This window comes from Heloderma suspectum, chromosome 1, assembly GCF_057233095.1.
Source record: "Heloderma suspectum isolate Gila_16-S chromosome 1, 16-S_ref, whole genome shotgun sequence".
Classification (NCBI taxonomy): domain Eukaryota; kingdom Metazoa; phylum Chordata; class Lepidosauria; order Squamata; family Helodermatidae; genus Heloderma; species Heloderma suspectum.
Genome location: NC_139458.1, coordinates 248534724 through 248555661, shown reverse-complemented (window position 1 = coordinate 248555661; position 20938 = coordinate 248534724). Strand labels below are relative to the sequence as shown.

The following is a 20938-nucleotide window of genomic DNA, read 5'->3' as shown; positions in this document are numbered from 1 at the left end:
AGGCGCGGAGGGAACGATCCCCCCCCGCCCGCCCGTGCCTCTCCTGCCTTGCTTTGGATAGGCGGTCGCCTCTGAGATCGGAGGAGGCCACCGATCCCCATAGGACTGCACCCTTAGTCTTTCAGTTTGTGTTGTTTTAAATCTGCTACTGTAGTTTGAATCTTTGCTCTGCTGGTAGGTTTTATTTTGGTATTTGTTTTTCATTTTGGTTTTACACTGCAGTTTTAAATTTTTATATTGTTTTATCGTGTTGTATGTTATTATCTTCATTGTTGTAAACCGCCCAACGTGCTTCAGAAATGTAATAAAATAAATTCAGTCCCATTCATTTCAACTGGTCTACTCTAAGGAGGACCAGTATTGGATACAACCCACAAATACCATGCGTGGCAACTTGCCTGCTCTTGGTCACTTGGAAGAAGTTATTATACTTCTTTTGAATAATGTTGGTTCCTGTTCTCCAGGGTCTTGGGGGGGAGGGAAGCGGAGGGGGGAGATCTTGAAAGTGCTTCGCGTTTTTAAAAGGCGGCTGGAGCTCCACCTGGGCTCAAGCCTGCTTAGACGCCATGGTCTGGAAACCGTTTGCTGTCACTCCCCGCAATAACTCTGCACCCGCTCAGAAACATGCTCTCCGTCGCTGCCTCGCACGTGCCGCGGCTCAGCCAGGATCCCGAAAGTAAGTTTGGGCCTGAGGTCTGGGTGACCTTTGGACCCCGCCGGATCGCAGCAGAAAGAAAAGGCGGCCGCATCCACGAGCCCCGCGGTTCCCAAAGCATCCCCCAGGGCCATGGAGGTTGCAGCCCGCGATGAGGGCCTGCAGGGAGGGGCAGCCAGAGGAGACGCGTTCGCAAAACAGAGCCGCCTCCGCCTCCTGACGGGGGCCGGCTGGCTCCCGACCATCTTGAGTCCCAGGGAGGGAAGCTCGCTGGCTCTCGCCTGCCTCGCTCTCTCCCTCCCCGAAAGCAGCTGGGCTGCTCGGATAACGTCATCGCTTCCGCCCAGCTTCCTCCTGTTGGCGGCCGTAAGAATCCAACATGGAGTAAAGGCAGCGATGGGGCTCGGACGGGGCCGCCGGCTGCTGCTGCTGCACCCCGTCGCACGGCCCGCGGCGGCGGCGCCCCGCTGCCTTCCCGCGCGCTGAACGCGCGCCGGCCCGCGCCCCTCGCCTGCAGCCAGCGAGGCCTTATCGAGCCCCCGTCTTCGCCGCCGGGCTTCCTTCCTTCCGTCCTTCCCACCCCCATCCCCATCCCTGCCCCTCTTCCCGCCGCCGCCCCCCCTTCCCCGCGAAGCCGAGTCGGCCTCCTCGCATCCCCCGCCGCGCTCGCTCTGCCCGCAATGTGAAGCCCAGGAAAAATGAGGAGGCGCAGCCCGGCTGCCCGCGGCAGGGGATGAGCTCGAAGGGGGAGAAAATGACCGAAGAAACCCACCCAGACGAGTAAGTGTTCGACAAGGAGAGCGGGGGGAGGAAATGGATGTAAACATCTGCTTGGGGACATCTGGAGAGGGAGCCGCTCGGCCTGGCAGTTGCTCTGGCGATCTTTTCCCCTCTCCCATCCCCACCCCCGGGGGCTTTGTGAGAGGTGTCAACCCCTGCAGCCATCCCAAGAGTGTCTCCAGGAGCTCCTTTTCCTTCTCCACTTCGCCTCATCTCGGGCTTGCGGGGTCGCTGGCGTTTGGCGTGTGGTGCAGCGCCCTAATTTTTCAGCCTGCGGTGCCCTTTTTGGGGGTGGGTGGGGGAGATGTTGCAAAGCCCCTCTCTGGGAAGGGGGGGGCGGTGGAATGGGAGGTGAGAAGAGAAATACTGTCCGATTGCTGGAGTTGTTTAGCACAACTGCACGGTGGCGTGGATGGACTTACTCTGCCTGGCCTGCCCGCGGACCCCGCGGTGCCCCCTGCTCCTGGACCCTTGGGGGCGGCCACTGTTCTTATGCCAAGGTGTCTCTCTCCTGTCTCTCTCTCCAGCCCCTCACGCCCACTTCTCCCCTGCCTGGTGTGTTTTGCAGCCTTCACATCCGCCATTTCTCTCTCTCTCCTTTTTTCTTGAATCGATCTCATTTGCATACCACATTTCCATTCATAAAAAAAACACCCTCGGAGGCCAGGAGTTTGTGCCATGGCCGCAGGAGAAAGAAATCTCACCGCGGGGACGGGGGAGGGCTTGCTTGTTGCAAGACAGAGCCCGGGGTGCCGAGTGGAAGGAGGCTTCCGATCTCTTTCCTGCAAACGGTTGTGGCGAGGAGGTAGCAAATCGGAAGGGAGCCTGCCTGGGCCTTGTCTGGCTCTGGAGCTGCACCAGGGGAAAGGGGAGAGGAGCGGAGTCGTCTAGGCACGGCCGCCTTGCAGGCACGGGCACTGCTGTGCTTGCGAGTTCATTGTTAGCCTTGCCGCCGATCAGGAACGCCGAGGCGACCCGCGGTCGGGCGTCGTGTGAGCGCGTGCATTGACGGAGAAGCGGGGGTCGCGGAGGGGGGAAACCATGGATGCATTTTAGACCTCCTGCCTTCAAAGCTTGCTAATTTCCAAACAAATCCCTCTAAAGGTGCTTCAAATCCACGCTTGATCTCCTACAACCGCACCCGTCCTTGAAGGCACGGCTTTCTTTTAAAAGTGCCTGTGTGGCGGGGTGGGGCTCCTTAGGCTAGCGGTGATTAAAGGTGACTTGGCTCGCCTGCAGGGACACATCTCCCTCCCGGCCTCCCTCCCTCCCCCTTTGGTTAGTCGTGCTCAGCACGATTGCACACGCCTGGGCGCTGTGTGTGTTTTTGTGAATAAGACGAGTTCCCGTTATTGTCACATGATCCTGACATTCATAAATCCGGTAACCTTCAGCCTTCGTTCATTCACTTACTCGCTGTCGTTGCTGCCCTTCCCTTCCCTTTCTTGAATAGCTGGAGAAAAAGGAGGGGGAAGGAATAATAAAAGGCACCTCTGTGGGGTTAGGAAATAGGCGCTCTCTAAATAGTACTTATTGGCAGAAGAAGGCCACCCTTCCATGCTGGAAATGGGAAGTGACTCACTTTCCTCTTAATGCAATGCTTGATGGTGATGGTTTGAAGCGCATATCCGTGGAGAGGATGTTGCTGTTGCTAATTCAGCTTGGCGGGGAGGGAAAGAGCAATTCTTGCATAAATGCTCTTGCCCGTTTGTCTCTGAATTTGACAGAGATGGACCAGACCATTAAGATCACGTTGGTATTCACTGCCCCTGCAATCTGCATGCAGTCTCTGTTTGCCCAGCATTTAGAAAAATAAAAATGAACCTACTTTTGACAAAACACTCTCATGCTAAAAAATACTAGGCCAAGTGAGACAAAGTGGGTTCTGGGCCTGAAAAGGCAGAAGTCCACTGCATCATTATGGCTTGCTCTGTTTCTAGGGCTGCTTCACTGCAAACGGGTTTGTTGCACTCTGACTCGGAGTGCCACACAGGCACTTTTTAAAGATCGCCTGCAATCAGTGCCTTCACAGGGTGGATCTTCATTCCCATCATCTCCAAACTAGGATTGTAGCTGTAAACCCCTCATGATAGCCAGTTGCTGCCATAGAGATAGAAAATGACTAGGGTGACTGTTTTCAGACTGGATTTCCTGGTTTTTCTTGAAGACTTGGCAATCTTTCATGAGAATGGTCAACTGAAAGCTGCTCATAGGAGACAATGTAAAAATCCTGGGCTCTTCAGTGATTTTGGCGGCATGGGATCTCCCTCCTGTTCTTTCCTCCCTGCCCCCACCTCCCCAGAAGCAGAAGTAATGAGAAATTCATGCTCTTGTCAGAACAATGGGAACTTTTGAGTTCCTTTTAAATTAAAAAAAAAACCCCAAAACCTCTGCAAATGCTATTTGTACCAGGAGGGGGGAAAAATAAACCATACAACATTAATAGCCCAATATTACAGAGTGGGGACAGTAGATAAGGCTGAGAGATTATATGCCCATATTTGGAATGGGGTGAGAGAGTGGCCTGTAATGTGCTGCAATCCCATATTGCAAATTTGGGACCGGGGCGATGAATATCTGCATCTAGGAAATAATTGGCTGCCTTGCACCTGACCTCTTTCTGTTGGGTTTCCAGCTAAAAGATTTACCACACAAAACATACCTTGTGTTGCAGCAAAAGGTCAGTGTAGTTTAATTGTCACCGACCCTCAACTTGCTTACCTCCAAACTCAGCACGCAGTTGGATGCAGACACCTTGTGTTCTTTCTGCTTGCATGTACGCACATATAACCCAAATGAAGAACTGGAATGAACCTGGAAACGGGTGGGCGAGTGTTATCCTACTCATCTTATCTGTGCAGCACCTGCAGCGCTGTGCCTTGTCTTGTACTTCCTGTTTCAGCAATTCTGACAGATTGGAGCAACCTGTAGCAGCATCCTTTATTCCAAGGCACCAGCACAGCTACGAAGGCTCTCTGACCCTTTTATAGTAGGCACTTTGATACAAACTTATTTGGCATGGATGCAAAGAGGATGATATAAACAGTAGCATAGCCATTTCCACCTATGGCAATTGCTATTTTAGTTTTGGCAGCAAGAAGAGGGGGGGATTTGTTTGCTATAAGCAACAACTTTTACATTTGTTTGTAGTGTAGTACATATGGTAATGAAAACAAATTCTTTCTACTCATAGGCTCTGTAAAGCATCACTAATTGTAAATCAGGTTGGCCAAGTCTGCTCAGCATAGAGGGCTGTATTGTCAGTGTATAATGAGCCAGACTGTCAAAACTAATTTTTAAGCTGAATTTTTAAGCTAATGTTTAAGCTCTATATGCTTGGAATATTATTTTTTTATGGCAGATTTTGGGCATGTTGTTGTTCTCCAGAATTTGTATATCAGTATTGGTAGTCACAAATGTGGTGGTTTGAGTTAGGCTTGAAAACTGAAAGATATGAAAGCAGTAAATTTGATTTTCTTTTTCTATTTTGGTTTCTTGTCTATAGCCATTTTTCCTAAGCTTATAGCTAGAAGCATGGGGACTAGGAACTGGCTTCCTGAATGTTTGGGGAGTTGTATCTTGTCCACCTCCTGTCCACCTTATTTATCTGATAACATCCCTGTCGGGCTGTTCCCTGTTGGTTTTTTGGAAACCAAATGTTGCCGTTTTAGTACATCCCATCTTGTTCAGACAGCTTGATTTGGCATGACAAAGAGAAATGTATTCGCACAGTTGAAGACACAATACTTAAACTATAAATATTATTATTGATAGTTTAAATGCCATTGGCCAATTGCATGCCTCTGACTTCTACATTTGTTACGGGATTCCATGTGCTTGAATACTAACCTGGGTAACTTCCTGTATCCCAGTACATTAATCGACAATTAAGTGTTTGAGACATTTCCCCTTGGTTAACATCATGCACCAAGACTGAATGGGAAATGGAGCATTAAGTCTTTAACACACAGCTTTGTATTACCCATACATCACTTAAATAGCACTAGAGTAGGAAAAACTGAATTTCTCAAATGATTTTAATGTATTTTCTTGTAAATGTTCAATAAACTGATTAGTGTTAAGCTTCAATTCTATTTCCTATTTAAAAATAATTAGTGATGATCTTTAAGTGATCCCGTAAAGATTACCAGTGGAAGTGCCACCTATAATCATATGGGCTTTATCTGATATGAAAATCTTCTTTGTCAACATATAAATGCTTAGGATGGGCCATACTACTTGTGTCAGCACTGTATCAGAAACCATGGTGTGATGTTGGTGTTACAACCAGCTAGGCTGGCATGATAACACCATAAAATGTGTCAAAAAGCTGCATTGCTAGAGGGTAACAGTATAACGCTAATATTCCCCAAAGACCACAATTGGGAAAATGCAGTCTAAAAGATGAACTCCAAAAGGCCTAAGACAACCACACACAAAGTAATTAACAGTGAAATCCTATGCATGTCTACTCAGAAGTAAGTCTCACTGAGTCCAAATTGAGTTCAACAGGACTGATTTTTAGAAACTCTGTTCAAGGGAATTCTGGGGTTCCTTGGAAGCTTATTAGAAGATCAGTAATGACAGACAAGCTTCCTACATTACCACTACCAAAAGGGGGACTATGGGGTATGTGTTCTGGGTTGCACTTTGAGTTCATGTTAGATTAGGCTTCAGTAGCTCCCCACATGGACTGTGTATAAATTGTAGAACACTTCCTCAGAGTCCTCTACAATGTGCAGGGTTTCCTTGGCAGGCAAATTGATATGCAGTGTGTTCTCTGAATGTAGAAAGTTCAAAACCCCTGAACCAGATGATATATATATATAAAATCCTAGAGTCAGAGAGCCTTTTCCTTTTGGAAATCAAATCTCACTTTCCTACCCCCTCCACTGCCACCCTGTAGTAGATATATATGCAATAAATTTCGTTCACACTGTTAAATGGTGGAAGTTGCAGTCAGCCAACTCTTAATTATGTGTTTTCATTCATTTTGTTTGGGGTACCCTTCCACTCATCCCTTTCCATTGTAAGATCAAGTGTCAGCTTGCAGTTCAACTGTTTATTCCAGAGTCATTCCACCAAAGTCAGTGACGGTTCTTTGGAGTAGGTGACAATTAAAATTAACCTAGCTATGGTATTTTAGTGCTGAATGAATAAATAGCCTAATTTTCTGGCTGTAAAAGCCTGAAGTACTTAAGCTGTGAAAAATGGTGGTGGTGTAGCAGGGGTGGGAGAGCGAGTTGCAGCATTGCTATTTAAGGCATAAGTGAACGTTCAGAGTGCATTAAAGCTATAATTAAAAATTGAAGTACTAAAAATGGTTGCTTCCTTTGCAGCAGCCTTTTCTAACCTAGTACCCTCTGGATGTGTTGGACTACAACTCCCATCCTCCCTCAGCCAGCCATGCTTGCTGGGAGTTGTAGTCTAATACATCAGGAAGGCACCAGGCTAGGGAAGGCTGGTTTACAGCTACCCCCTAGTAAAAGTTTTGAACTAGCGATGTTGGGTTATTTATTCATGTATTAAATTTCTTAATCTCCTCTCTGGCCAGTCACCCAGCCACTCTGGGTGATGTACAGCAATACAAACAGTTATAAAACAATAAAATTCTACATTAAAACATCATATTTCTAAAAATACCCTAACCTGCCCCCAAAACCTGCCTGAACAACACGTTTTTAATGCATGGCGGAAGCTCATTAAAGAGGGGGCATGGTGGAGTTCCCTAGGGAAGGAGTTCCACAGAGTGGGGGCCACCACAGAGAAGGCCCTCTCCCTCATCCTCACCAGCCTAGCTGTCCTGGCTGATGGGACAGAGAGAAGGCCATTTGAAGCTGATCTTGTTAAGGGGCCTGTCTGGTACTGCTGGACACGGTCCTTGAGATAGGCTGGGCTGGAACCATATAGGGTTTTAAAGGTCAAAACCAACACCTTGAATTTTGCCCGGAAAACAACTGGTAACCAGTGCAACTCCTTCAGCACTGGACTGATGTGATCTTGCCGGCAGCTGCCTTTAATCAGGCTAGCCACCACGGTCTGTACCAGCTGCAGCTTCCGAACCATCTTCAAGGTAGAGCGCGTTACAGTAGAGTGCATTACAGTAGTCTAGACAAGAGGAGACCAGGGCATGTACTACCGATGGGAGCAGATGGAAGGGAAGGTAGGGGTGCAGCTGCCATATCAGATGGAGCTGGTACAGCGCTGTCCAGCTCACAGCTGACACCTGAGCCTCCATGGACAGCTGGGAGTCTACAATGACCTCCAGGCTGTGGACCTGGTCTTTCAAGGGTAGCCATACCCCATTCAACACCAGGTCAACATCCCCCAACCTCCTCTTGTCTCCCACCAAAAGTACCTCGGTCTTGTCAGGGTTCAGCTTCAGCTTATTCCTCCCCATCCAGCCACTCACTGTCTCCAGACATTTGGACAGGGATTCTACGACCAACCTTGGTGAAGATTTAACGAGAGGTAGAGCTGCGAGTCATCCGCATGACACCGCACCCCAAACCTCCTGATGATAGCCCCCAGCAGGTTCACATAGATGTTAAATAGAATCGAGGAGAGGATGGAACCCTGTGGCACCCCACAATTGATTGCCCACGGGTCTGACACCTCCTCTCCCAGTGCTACCCTCTGGTACCTGCTGGAGAGGAAGGACTGGAGCCACCGTAATACAGTGTCTCCAATGCCCAACCCTTCCAGGCAGTCCAGGAGGATACTGTGGTCAACAGTATCAAAAGTAGCCGAGAGGTCGAGGAGAACAAGGAAGGAGCAGTCGCCCCTATCCAAAGCCCTCCTCATATCATCCACCAAGGCAACTATGGCCATTTCTGTCGGGTTATGTAGGGCCTGTGGTTCAGACAAATGAGATGCATGAAGTCAAGCACCCACACTCTTTCTTCTGGACCCCTTGCAACTTCCCCATAGCCTCTAGCCTGCTTTGGATTCCTGTTCTATGGACTGTAAAACTGCCAGGTATAAGGTTTCTGTTTGTGGGAAGTTGGCTCTTGCCCAAGGGATATGAAAGAAGCAGGGGAAACCAGGAGAATGTTCCAGAAAATGGTTCGAAGGCAGAAGCAGAGCAGGTTTGGTCCTGAATTGCCTGGATGGGAGACTGTCCGGGAACCATGTCTAAGCCACTCTGAGCTCCGTGGAAGAAGAGCAGAGTATATGTGTAATAAAGAAATACCTGTCTGCAGGACAACATACACATGCATTTTCTTTGGCTGAGGTCCACTGACTGATTTGAAATCAAGTGTGCCTCCTTGTCTGCTTGTGGTCAGATGTTTCCCATGTGTGTAGCTAGGCTCAGAAACTTAGTCTGTGATGGAAACATTAACATTGTTTCATACAGGCTTTACAGAGTTGTACCATTCTGAATTTAATAACTCTTGAATTGCTGTCACTGAAAAAGGGGGAATCCAAATTGGACATGTTTCTAGATTGGTACAGAGGAAGTGCTTTTGTTTAAAGGGTGTATTGCAGCCTTCCCCAACCTGGTGCCCTCCAAATGTGTTGGTCTACAACTCCCATAGCACCCAGAAATTGGTTATGCTGGCTGGGGAAGATGTAGCCCAACACATCCCCAGGTATTGGGACACTCAATCTGAAGTCTAATGCTTTTATACCTAATTTTTGGCTTGCTGTTGCTTTGTATTGAGCACTGAAAACAAAAGCTTACTTGGCTGGTATTTGTTTTTATTTATTAAATGGCAGGTCTTTAATGAGTGAAACTATCAGGTTAATCAGAATTGATTCTGTTACTATAAATAATAGGTGACTTGCAGAGGAAATCTGTGTGTGACAGGAAGCTGGTGAGTGTGCCTAGACTTTATTACCAAGCAGCTATTGAGCCTGTTCTTCATTGTATTTCTTACCGTTGATGTTATCCAAGATGGATGCTGGGAAATTCAAAGGTCCACAATGTTGTGCTGACACATGTCCCTTACAGTGCTGCTTTTTGAAGGCTCATAATAATAATCCCAGCTCATTTCCCAGCTGGCAACTTAGTAGTTCTCTTGTGGCCTAAATGCCCCTTGTAGCTTTCTTTGTAATATGTTTTAAGGTTCTCTAAGTAGATGCATAAACTGCAGTGGCTGCTGACTCAGTTTCATTAGTGGGGAAGTTTGCTTTGCATTTGTGTGAAATTCTACTTTGCTAAGATCTGTTGTTTCAAGTTTGTGACATCAGGAGCAATAAAAGTACTATTGGCTTAAAGGTGATATCTCTTTGGTAGTGGCCCAGTGCAGATATAATACTGACTCCCAACAAGCCATGGTTTGCATATTGGAACTTAGCCTTATGAATACACAGTTCTTCCCCTCTCTGAAACTATCCCCATCCCACCCAGCCCCTGCACTCTGTTTCTGGTCTTAACTATGGTTTTGCAGTATATATGCACTGACTATTTGTTTATTACATTTTTAAACTTCCCAATTACCAAAGTTCTCTGGGTGGTGTACAAGTTAAAATAAAATATAAAGTAGCAATAAAACAAGTGAGATAAAAAATCAAGTAAAAAAATAATAAAGCAAGGTAGATGAAAATAAAAAAATAAAACCACCAGCAGCAGTGATAAAACAATGCAAAGGTCTAAAAGCACAAAAAAAGAGTTCCTAAAGGTGCAATCCTATGCATGTTTAGACAGAACAAAGCCCTACAATTCCCAGCATTCCCCAGCCAGCCATGGCTGGCTGGGGTGTGCTGACCATTGTAGAACTTTGTTCTGTCTTAACATGCATAGGATTGTACCCTAAATTGCTTGGGAAATGAAAAGGTCTTCACCTGGCGCTGAAAAGAGCAGAATGTAAGCCCCAAGCAAATCCCTCTGGGGACAGCATTCCACAAACTGGGTGCTACCAAAGTTAAGACCCTTTCTCTTTTAGCTAGTTGCCTCACATCATTTGGCAAGGTTACCTGCTGAGGGCCTCAGATCATGACCATATGGTAGGAAATGCTGCTTCAAGTAACCTGGTCGCAAGCTGTTTAGGGCTTTAAAAGTTAAAACCAGCACTTTGAATTGGGCCCAAAAACAGACTGGTAGCCAAGGAGGATGGCACCGATGAAATCAGTGGCTAGCACAACCAAGTTCCATGCAAACCCACTTCAAATCATGGTTAAGTGGAGAACATATAAGATGTGTACCTGTTAAGGAGTCTGAAGTGGTCATTGTTCCCTGTCAACTATATGTGAGAAGCAAATGTGGGTTGGCTACTGTATGATGTATGAAATGGCCCAAAGTTGCTTTTTACTAGTTTATGTGTCTGTTGCTGCTGTGCTGGGTTTTTTAAAATGCATGTTTGCCTACTGGCTGCTTTGAATTCTTTTTAGAAAGAAAAGAGAGTCATGCATGGGGTAGAAATTGTATATAATTATAAAAATTAGTAGAGTAAAATAAATAGTGCTGGAACTATAAAATGCCAATATGTTTGTCTCATATCTGGCATTCATATGATATACTTGTGAACTGAGAAAAAGAATGATACAGTTTTGAAAGTGGGATTCTCCACCCACCGACATCCTGGTATTTTCATATAGGGAAGTTTTTAGTGATCGGTGTTCCCTCTGGTACAGAAAAGATGGTGGTTTTTTCCTTTATTTGAGGCCAGTGCTATCTCTTGATTTGTGAAGATAGTAACAAACTGTGTATTCCTTGTGCTCAAGCTACAAAGGCATAAAAGTGATCTATGAGTTTCTGGGTGATAGCTATACTACTTTGTTAAGTATAAATAAACTGTAAGTTATAGTTTCTCCCTTGCTATGAAGAGAAGGAACCATGCAACTGAATTTGTGTGTTGATGTTTTAATTAGAAGATGTGTAGCATTCTGCTCCAAAGCTGGTGCACAAATATAGTTTGAATATTTCACTTCCATGTAGCGAATTCTGAAATACTATAACAAGCTGCAAGTAGTAATTAAAAAAGAATAGATAGAAGAAACAAGGAAGTGACCATAAACTGGTGTGGTAATATTTATCGGCTGCATTCAGATGTGTTACAACAGGGGTGGAAAACATGCGCCCTGCCCAGGGGGAGTTTTGCAGCACACACTGGGTCCTCTGCCTCTGCCTCCCCCCCCCACACACACACTGCTGGATTCCCAGCAGTTCTTCAGGGAAACAAGGCATGCAGGGAGCATGTGCCTTGTTTCCCAGCAGGAACACTAGTTCTGCAAAGAAACAGGGCACACGAGCATCACATTTTCTCTGCCGAATTGCACTCCCCCTGGCAGTGGCTTCTGGGAGTTGAAGTCCAAAATATCTGGAGATCTATCTTCTGCCCACCCCTGTTTTAAACAACTACTTGGTAACAGTACTTCGCATTTTCCATAGGCCTTTATTTTGTTCCATGTGCCCTATTTCAGTAATCTGCTGTAGGTCACTGTGATTCCCATATTGCAGATGAGAGGCTGTGGGGATACTGGTTTGCCTAAGACTACCCATGTGAGTGCTTAGCAATGTAGAGATTTGAATGAGTGGGATTGGGGAGACTTCACTATGTCATAGCTCTCATATTTGGCCATTACATGGTTATACCAGGTCTTTTAAGCACTTAAAAACCAAATAATGTGTATTTAATGCATGAAGTTACTGTTACGTGGGTGGAAGGACACAGGCTTCTGCACTTGTTTCTCAGAGATTGTTGTGTGTGGAAGTGGTTTTCCTGAGCAAAAGAACATTTCATGTGCTGCTTTGTTCTTTGGTTCCAGTCAGAGCTCATCCATGTATAGCAATGAGAACAAGCACAACAAATCTGAAAACATTTTTGTTGCTGCTTCAGAAGACTCTCAGATTGCTCTGCGACATTAGTTTTATCTCCCTTTCACAGGCAGCTCTTTCGTGTGAAATATTATCAGTGGCTCTGAAGTAGCCGTAACTGTATTTGTCATCATGAGTACTGGCCTTGCAGATGGACCCCCACTGTGTTCTTCTGTCATGACATCAATCCCTGCTTTTAAGGCAGGAAATGCCGTCCTGGGAAATTAAGGCATGACAGTTCTTCCTAGTGCCTTGTATCCAAAACAAAGTTCCAGCTCATTTCAGTTTAAATAGTGAGCAATAGGCAAGGAGGGAACTTAACCACATAACTTAGCATTCTTCTTAATTTCTAAGTTAAAAGATTTCAATTCTGTATAAATTGAGGAAACTTGAGGAAAGTATGTGGTGAGGAATGTGTACTTAGATAACACATTTCTATCTGCCTGCATTGTCAATGCATTGAGTCCATGATGTGCTAGGTATAAGGCTTTCTTGCTCAAAGATGGACAAAGCTAAGCACTTGGGGATGGGGCTATTTGGGAATAAGTGCCTGACTTGTGTGGTGGTTAAGTCCCACAATTCCATGTATAGGAGTACGTTCCCCACAGCAAGGGGCTGCTTGGAAGAGAGAAAATTTTCCATGGCACATTGAAACAAGCTGGGTGGGCTCTACCATTCTGGTGACTTCCTAATGAGCAACATTTAAAAGAGATTATTTAAAATATTTTCGGATATTTTATAGTGTGGCTACTAAGAGGAGGGCTTTTTCTGCTGTGGCACCCTGGCTGTGGAAGGAGCTCCCTAGTGAGGTTCGCCTGGCGCCTACATTGTATTCTTTCCAGCGCCAGGTGAAGGCCTTTTTATTTTCCCAAGCATTTTAGCTTTCTAGACTTTTAGCTTTGCTGTTTTAAATCTATATTTTACATTACTGCACTGCTGCTAGGTTTTATTCTGGTTTTATTCTGGTTGTATTGTTATAATGTGGTTTTAATGTTTTATGTATTTTATATTGTTTTATTGTGTGCACCTTAGTTTTAATTTTTGTGAACTGCCCAGAGAGCTTCAGCTATTGGGCAGTATAGAAATGAAATGAATGAATAAATAAATAAATAAATAAATGCATATCCCCTCTTCTTTTCTTTTACTCTACCAACATAGATAAAATAGCATTTATATACTGACTTAGTATATTATATCTTGGTAATCCTTATAACAACCCTGTAAGGTAGATCAGTATTATCCCAATGTTGTAGACATGGTGCCGATGGATAGTAGTGTCCCTAGGGTCACCTAGTAAATTTACACTGCAGTGTAATTTGAACCAGGGACTTTCTGGCTCACAGCTTGTAGAACTGGTGCAGCCATATTATTTCCTGATCCTTTAGCCATGGTTAAGTTTGTGGCACTTGCTTGCTCCCTTCTCCACTCTCCTCCTCTCACATGTGCACATTTTCCTTTCCCCTTTCAGAGTTAATTGGAGTGTAGATTATGTTTGCACTGAGATGAATGCTAATAATGTTTACCTATACTCTGATTTAAAGCTAACCGTAGTTAAAATTAACTTTTGCAGCTTTAGATTCTGGCTCCTGCATGTTTGAGTAGAAATTAATATTGGGATATGTTGCTCCCTGGTTTCCCGTATTTTTGACAGTCTGATCTGATGCTATGAGGGAGTACATTTTGGGTGGGAGGGAGGTTGGAGTTAGTATCTCTTCCAGTGGGGACTAAGTAATAAATCTGGATTGTGTATGAAGCCATTATTGCAGTTTTGAGATATGTTCCTTGCACTGGTGCATATGAGATTACAGTGAGAAACATTTTCTCTGACCCTTCAGTCTGAATCATTTGATTTACTTCAGAATGGACTATGTGGTTCAGGAGAAATCAATTAATCTTTTTGCAACCGTGTTTATCCTGTGCATGGAATGGGTTCATAAATGAGGGTAGGAGTGGGATGATGGCCTGTCCTGTTGTAGACTTTAAGTGCATCATTGTGTAAATCGGAAATGAGACATACATTGCATGTTATTTTAATTCTTTGCTGGGTTCAGTTGGACTTGTTCTCATGATGCATGACCTTTAATCCCTTCTCCCAGGATCCTGACAGATTGGGTTGGCCCAGTAGAAGGTAGTATCAAAGCAGAATGGAGACAGTGAACAGGACATAAGTGAAGTCAATCAAAATGATTCTCTCTAGTCAAGGCATTTGAATTAGGGGAAATTCTTTCTTCACTCCCCCGCTTTTTTAAAGCATTCTGGGGAATGATTATCCAAAGACAAGGCAAACACTGTATAGTTAACCCCTGCTTTCAGCCTATATTTTCCACAAACATGTTTTAACAGTGTAATTTTAGAGCTCTTGGAGGGAGGCTGTGGGTGGGGGAAGGGGAAGATTCACTGCTTCTATTTTAACACATGGTAAGGAATCTGGCTGTTTATATAGGCTTTGAGTAAAAAGTTATGCCCCAGAGCTGATCTAGGGTTACTAAGAATTCAAGTTGAAACATATAAAGGAGTGTGTGTGCCTGTGTGTGCGTATGCATGAGTCTCAAGTTGAGGCAAAGCACATAAAGGCTATGAATACATTAATGCTCAAATATTAGATTGCGGAATGGGTGAGACCCAAGTGGGTTTGTTTTTCTTCTCATTCTCTGTCCTTTGGCTATGGACCTGATATTTAAGGTAATTGCAAAATAAGCCTGAATCTTTGAGATCTACAACTTTCTTTGAAAATCTAAAATGTTACAGGATCCTCTCCTGACTTCATCATTATATACAGGGGGAAATTCCACTAAAACTGTGGCATTTAATGGAGCAAACCTCTTATCATCCCTATATGGCCTCTTCATATCTAGGCTTGCAAGCCGTTTATAAAATGAGTACATATATTTGGCAGACTGCTAATACTACTTTTTAGTACGATAAGCTTTTAAAAGGATAAAAATAATTTTAGGGTATGGATTTGACCTCTGACCTTTGTTGAAAACCACAAGTTCTACTAATCTCACAAGTTCCCATTGTAGGGAAAGGAGTGGGAACAGTAGATAGTCCTAACTAGGGATGTACGAAAGTCACTTACCTTTTCGCAGCTTGGCTTCACGGTGGGGGGGAGGCGCTTCGCTTTCCCCCCCGAAGTTCAGGCGAAGGGGGGGAGGCTTCCTGCCTCGCCCGGCCGAAATGCAGGCTGGGGGGGAGGCTTCCCGCCTCGCCCGGCCGAAATTCAGGCCGGGGAGAAGCGCCCCATCTCCCCGGCCGCGAAACAAAAAGTAAAAAAAAAAAAAAAGACCCCGTGATAGGCTACGTGACGATTTACGTCGCCTATCACGGCTAGATTTCCAAAGTCAGCCGTGATAGGCTACGTAAATCGTCACGTAGCCTATCACGGGTGACTTGGGGGGGGGGGGAAAAGCACGTACGCAAATGGCGGCGGCCCATGGGCGCCGCCATTTGCGTTCCTTATTTTGGCACGTCTAGTCTACGTAAAGATTTACATAGACTACGGCGAAAATAAGGGCAACGCAAATAGCGTTCCCTTATTTTCGCTGTAGTCTACATAAATCTTTACGTAGACTAGATGTGCCAAAATAAGGAATGCAAATGGCGGCGCCCATGGGCTGCCGCCATTTGCGTACGCGCTTTTTTCCCCCCCCCAAAGTCACCCGTGATAGGCTACGTGACGATTTACGTAGCCTATCACGGCTGACTTTGGAAATCTAGCCGTGATAGGCTGCATAAATCGTTACGTAGCCTATGCACGGGTGTGTTGGGGGTTTTTTTACTTTTTTTTTTTTTTGCAATGGCGGCGGCCGGTCGGGAGACCGCCCGCCGCCCCCGCCTGCGACAAAACGCCGCCGAAATGCAGCCGGGACGCGCCGCCGGGAGGGACATTCGCCAAAGGTAAGTCCCGTCCCGGGGGGGGGCGGGGGGCGGAGAATTTCACCGCCGATTTCGGGGGGCCGAATGCGTTGGTGCTCGGCCCCCTGAAGATTCGGGGGGAAATTCTCCGCCATCCCTAGTCCTAACTACTGCAAGATGTTCATACAGTCTAATTCTTGAAAATTCAGAATTAGAGTATCTCTAAGCATCACCTCCTGACCTTGAAACCGAAAGGTTTTGTCCATGTTTTTGACACTGAATGAGGGTGAAGCTGAGAAAATCAAGGTAAATACCTGGGGGGATCATTCATATTCTTAAATGTGGATTAACGTGTGCATTTGGATATTGCCATGCTTTGAGCTCAAACAATATATTTAAGTATTATACTGCTGCCTGTAAGGTCTAAACTAGGTATCTCCTTCTTTGCTTGAAGTCAAGCGGTAATAGCTAACTTTGCTAAACTTGAGCTGCTAGGTAGCAGTCATTGCAGAAGCCAAGATCACATTGCTTAGATTTAGCAGAGTTATTTAAAAGAGCATAACAGGTGAGATTTTGCAAATGGAGCTGTCTGGTTTTATTACAATCTAGCATGCTCAGTTATTAAAAAGCTTATTTCTAGTTACATCGTTGAAATAATCTCTATGAAGATAACTTTGATTTGTTCTGACCTGTCCTAAGAGATGTGATTTTCAAAACTGGAAGGATGTCAATCATAAAATTAGGAAATTATATCTCATTGTATCTCATCTTGCCCACTATAGCAGGGATAGGTAATATTTTACCTATTATTGGGACCCATGTATGAATTGGACAGGGGGAAACTAAAACTGTATTTTCATACTTGCCACTTAAAACCGATATCTGCTTCTGCATTCCTGTTTGCTAGGACTGTAAGCTTCAGTCAACTATACCTTTTAACAGGGATGTTGTTATAAAAGCGCCCATCTGGGCGTGGGCCCCAGATCTTCTGAGCTGTGCCCCGGATCTTTTGAGCTGTCCTAATTGCCCTTTTTTTTTTTTTTTTTACGTTTTCCCATTAACTTGCATTGGAAAACAGAAACGTCCATAACTTTTTTTTAGTTTGTATGATAAATATATGAAATTTGGAGACCTGGTAGCCCCCATGGAGCTGATTGAATCTGCCAAATTTCAGGCAGTAAGATCCAGTGACTTTTGTGCTACCCACAGATAAAATTTGCTTATTTCAAGAAACTCTGTCAAAGCAAAGAGCTGTAATTTTTTGGTGCTTCCACATAAGTGCATGGAATTTGGGGACCCAGCAGCTCCTATGGAGCTGGCTGAACCTGCCAGATTTCAGACAGTTAGGTCCAGTGGCTTTTGTGCCAGCCATGCATAAAGTTTCCTTTTCTCAAAGTCTAAAACAAAAAGTAAAAACGGTCAAGCCACATAGAGGACTAGAGATCCTAATCAGAAGGTGTTTAAGGTGACCATTAGGAGGTCGTATCCCTAATCTCTGCTGTAGGTTTTTTTTAACTGCAAACAGTACTTTCATTTTGTCTGTCCTGATTCTGCTACTATTCAGCTTCACTGGATGACATGAGGCTCCTCAGTAAGGGAAGAAAAAAGTTAAATATCTCTTTGGTTGTAATACACATTACCTGGGGAAAAGTCACACTGAACTCAGCTTATTTAATGCACTGCTCCACTTTCACTACTCCATATAATTTTATAAACCTCCCCACTTATTTGCCTTTCTTCCAAATTAAATAGCCCAAACATTGAAGCCTTTCCTTATAGAGTAGTGATTGCACCCCATTCTCAATCACCGCACTGTGATTGGAGACTGCGTGGTTAAAAGTTAAGCTCTATTGGCAGCTAGATGTCATTTGCCAAGGCTCAGTTCCCCCTTCCCAACTCCTCCTCTCCTCCTCCCTAATCTTAAGGATATTGTTACATTTCCCAGACGGGCTGTCTGGGCTTCAGAATCGTCCAAAGCGATCTGAAGCAATGTGGACTGATCTGTCCTGCTTTGGACCAATCTGGACCCACTACAGTTCCAGACTGATTTGGTCCAAATCACACTGCTTCAGTTCAGAATTTGGATCCAGATCTGAACCAGTGCATAAGCCTACTTCTTCCCTCTGAGTTCAGTAGCCTTGCTGTTACTAGGAGGCCTTAGGACTCACTCCCTTGGCAGACCAATAGGGACTCTAGTGTGAATGCACCAGCCTTTTAAACTAGAGGGGAGACTGACACCTTTCCTTCCACAGTCTGATCATTGTTTTTTTCTCTCCCCCTATTTTTCTGCTCTTATGTGCCCACTTTGGGGAGCTTGCTTGCAGTGAAATTTTGAAGAGGGAGAAGGAAGGGAAGAAAGAGCTCCATGTGAAGTACTGGTATTTCTCACAGCATCTGTTTTTACTGCCCTAAACTGGAACCTTTGGCTTCTGCAGAAGTTTAGTAGCTTCAGTATGGCAAAGGATCCAATCAGCCTCCATAAACTTCTTTCTCCCCCTCCACTTTAATTTCTCCTAAATAGCTGTAGAACTCAAATTATTCCAAAAGAAGGGTTAGGACTATGTGGCATCATGATCAAGGAACTGCTGGGGCTTTTAAATAGGTTCTACAGTTTTTTAAAAAGCTAGAAAAAGCCCTCAGCCACCTCACCTCATAAAGCTAATTTAAGTATGTGCAATCATTACAAACCCTCCACAACCTCCTAAATTCCTCTGAAGTACTACCTCTCTGAAAGGAGCCACTTGGCTTAGGGAATTCTCTCTACCCCCCCCCCTTCATTTCCAATCACCTTCTTTTTTCCCCCTCACTTATCCTGTTCTTTCTTTCTCTTATTCATTCCACCCAGAGCATGTCTTGGGGAATTCTTAAAGAGAATTCTTTTTGGTGGGCAAGAAAAGTTCTGAATGTATTTGACTTTATGCAAACAGACAAGAGGGTTTTTCTCCTTCTCCTGTCCCATGTCTTTGAGAAAAGTGGGTTCACATGGTTGCAGAGAAACAAACCTGGGGCTGTTTTGTTTGCCATTATCCAGCAATAGGAAGGGCTGTACCTCAGTGGTAGAGCACATGCTTGGCATGCAGAAGGTCCCAGGTTCAATCCCCAGCATCTCTAGGTAAGGCTTGGAAAGAATCCTGCCTGAAACCCTGGAGAACCGCTGCTGCCAGTCAGTGTCAACAATACTGGGCTAGATGGACCCAGGGTCTGACTTAGTATAAGGCAGCTTCCTGTGAACAGAAAGCTTTAATAAAAATTGGAGTTTGGGGTTTGTTTTTTAAGTGGAGGGGAGATAAATACTACTCATTTATAGAATCCTATGTATGCCTACTCATTATGTTTAATGAGGCTTACCTTCAGGAAAGTGTGCATAGGATTCCAGCACAAGTCACTTTTGCAGGGAGGTTTGCACCCTGATGTTCTGCAGGTTTACTCAGAAATAAATCCTGAGTTGTGAGCATGATACTGCAGGCATAATACAGTGCCTACGCAGTTCTAGTCTAATGAACTGACTACCCTTTCAGTTCAGTCCTGTGCATGTTTTGTCATTTGTGGGGTTTCTTTTTCATTTTGCATGAACTCTTAGCTTCAGTGGTGAGGGAAAGGCACTTAGTACATGCTCAAGAGTTTCTCCATAACTTCGCCCTAGTTTTGAAAACAGACTCATTGGCTGAATCCTGGTGAAGTCTTGGCACAAATGAAGTTATGGGGAGGAAGATACAATGAGAGCTTGTGCATAGAGAGGAGTTGTGCAAAACAAGACATCTGTTTTTATGAAGAGTTGCTGGAGGATGGTAGGATGAGGAGGGATGGTTGCATGGAGAGGAATAGAACTGGTAGGGGGAGAATGAAAGTGCTCAGTGGTGAAAGAAAAGCATTCTGCATATGCTCAGAGGCACTCTATATTTAAGAACCTAACAAGAGCCGTGCTGCATCAGATCAAGTTCCATCTAGTCCAGCATCCTGTTCACACAGTGGCCAACCAGATGCCCATGGGAAACCCACAAGCAAGACAAGAGTGAAATAGCACCTTCCCACCCATGTTCCCCTGCTGCTAACGGTGGTGAAATGTAAATAAATTCTAGTAATTCTAAATTTGTGTGCATGTATAGCCTCGTGTGGCACAGAGTGGTAGGTGGCAGTATTGCAACCGAAACTCTCCCCACGATCTGAGTTCGATCCCAGCGGAAGTTGGGTCTCAGGTAGGCAGCTCAGGTCGACTCAGCCTTCCGTCCTTCCGAGGTCGGTAAAATGAGTACCCAGCTTGCTGAGGGAAAGGTAGTCACGACTGGGGAAGACAATGGCAAACCACCCCACTATAGTCTGCCATGAAAACGCCAGCGCAAGCGGCGTCCCTCTAGGGGTCAGTAATGACCCGGTGCTTGCACAGGAGGAACCTTTCCTTTCCATATCCTTCAGAAACTTTGCAGGTTTCTTGCCTGGGGGACACCTCTAATGACCTGTGCATTTTCATACAAATGTACACTAAAACTATTGTGGGGGTGGGGGGAGGCGGTGAAGAGAAGGAAAAGCAAATCACTCCCCCAAATTGGAGAACTCCTCTTCCACATGAACTGCTACTCCTATCTTTCTGAAACTTTGCTGGTTTCTTACTTAGGAACACCTCTAGGCTGTCTGTAATTTTCAGAACAATGCTCCACAAGGAACATAGGGAGATAAGTATGTCCTCTTTTGGAGACCTCAAAATGTCAAGGTCAGCCTTGCACAAAATCTCCTGTGGCTATCATTCTGAAATTTGGCAGACATGATCTCCTCTGATGAGGCATAAATCCTGAATTTGTTATCCTATTCTTCCAAAGAACAAAAATGTTATTGGTAGTTTCCTTTAAAGAAAATCAAAATATAAGCCCTGCACCTATTTTCTGACATTGGGC

The 20938-nt window shown here is 45.0% G+C and overlaps 1 protein-coding gene across 1 annotated transcript in view; it reads left to right on the top strand.

Annotated features, from left to right (window-relative positions):
- The first annotated feature begins 1007 nt into the window (after positions 1–1007).
- The window catches only part of SPRED2 (sprouty related EVH1 domain containing 2), a 92042-nt gene continuing 72111 nt past the window's right edge, over positions 1008–20938 (top strand). The window contains exon 1 of the mRNA XM_084823662.1: positions 1008–1435. Coding sequence (XP_084679788.1) covers positions 1389–1435 — 47 coding nt within the window. The 5' untranslated portion in view covers positions 1008–1388. The remainder of the gene's footprint in view (positions 1436–20938) is intronic.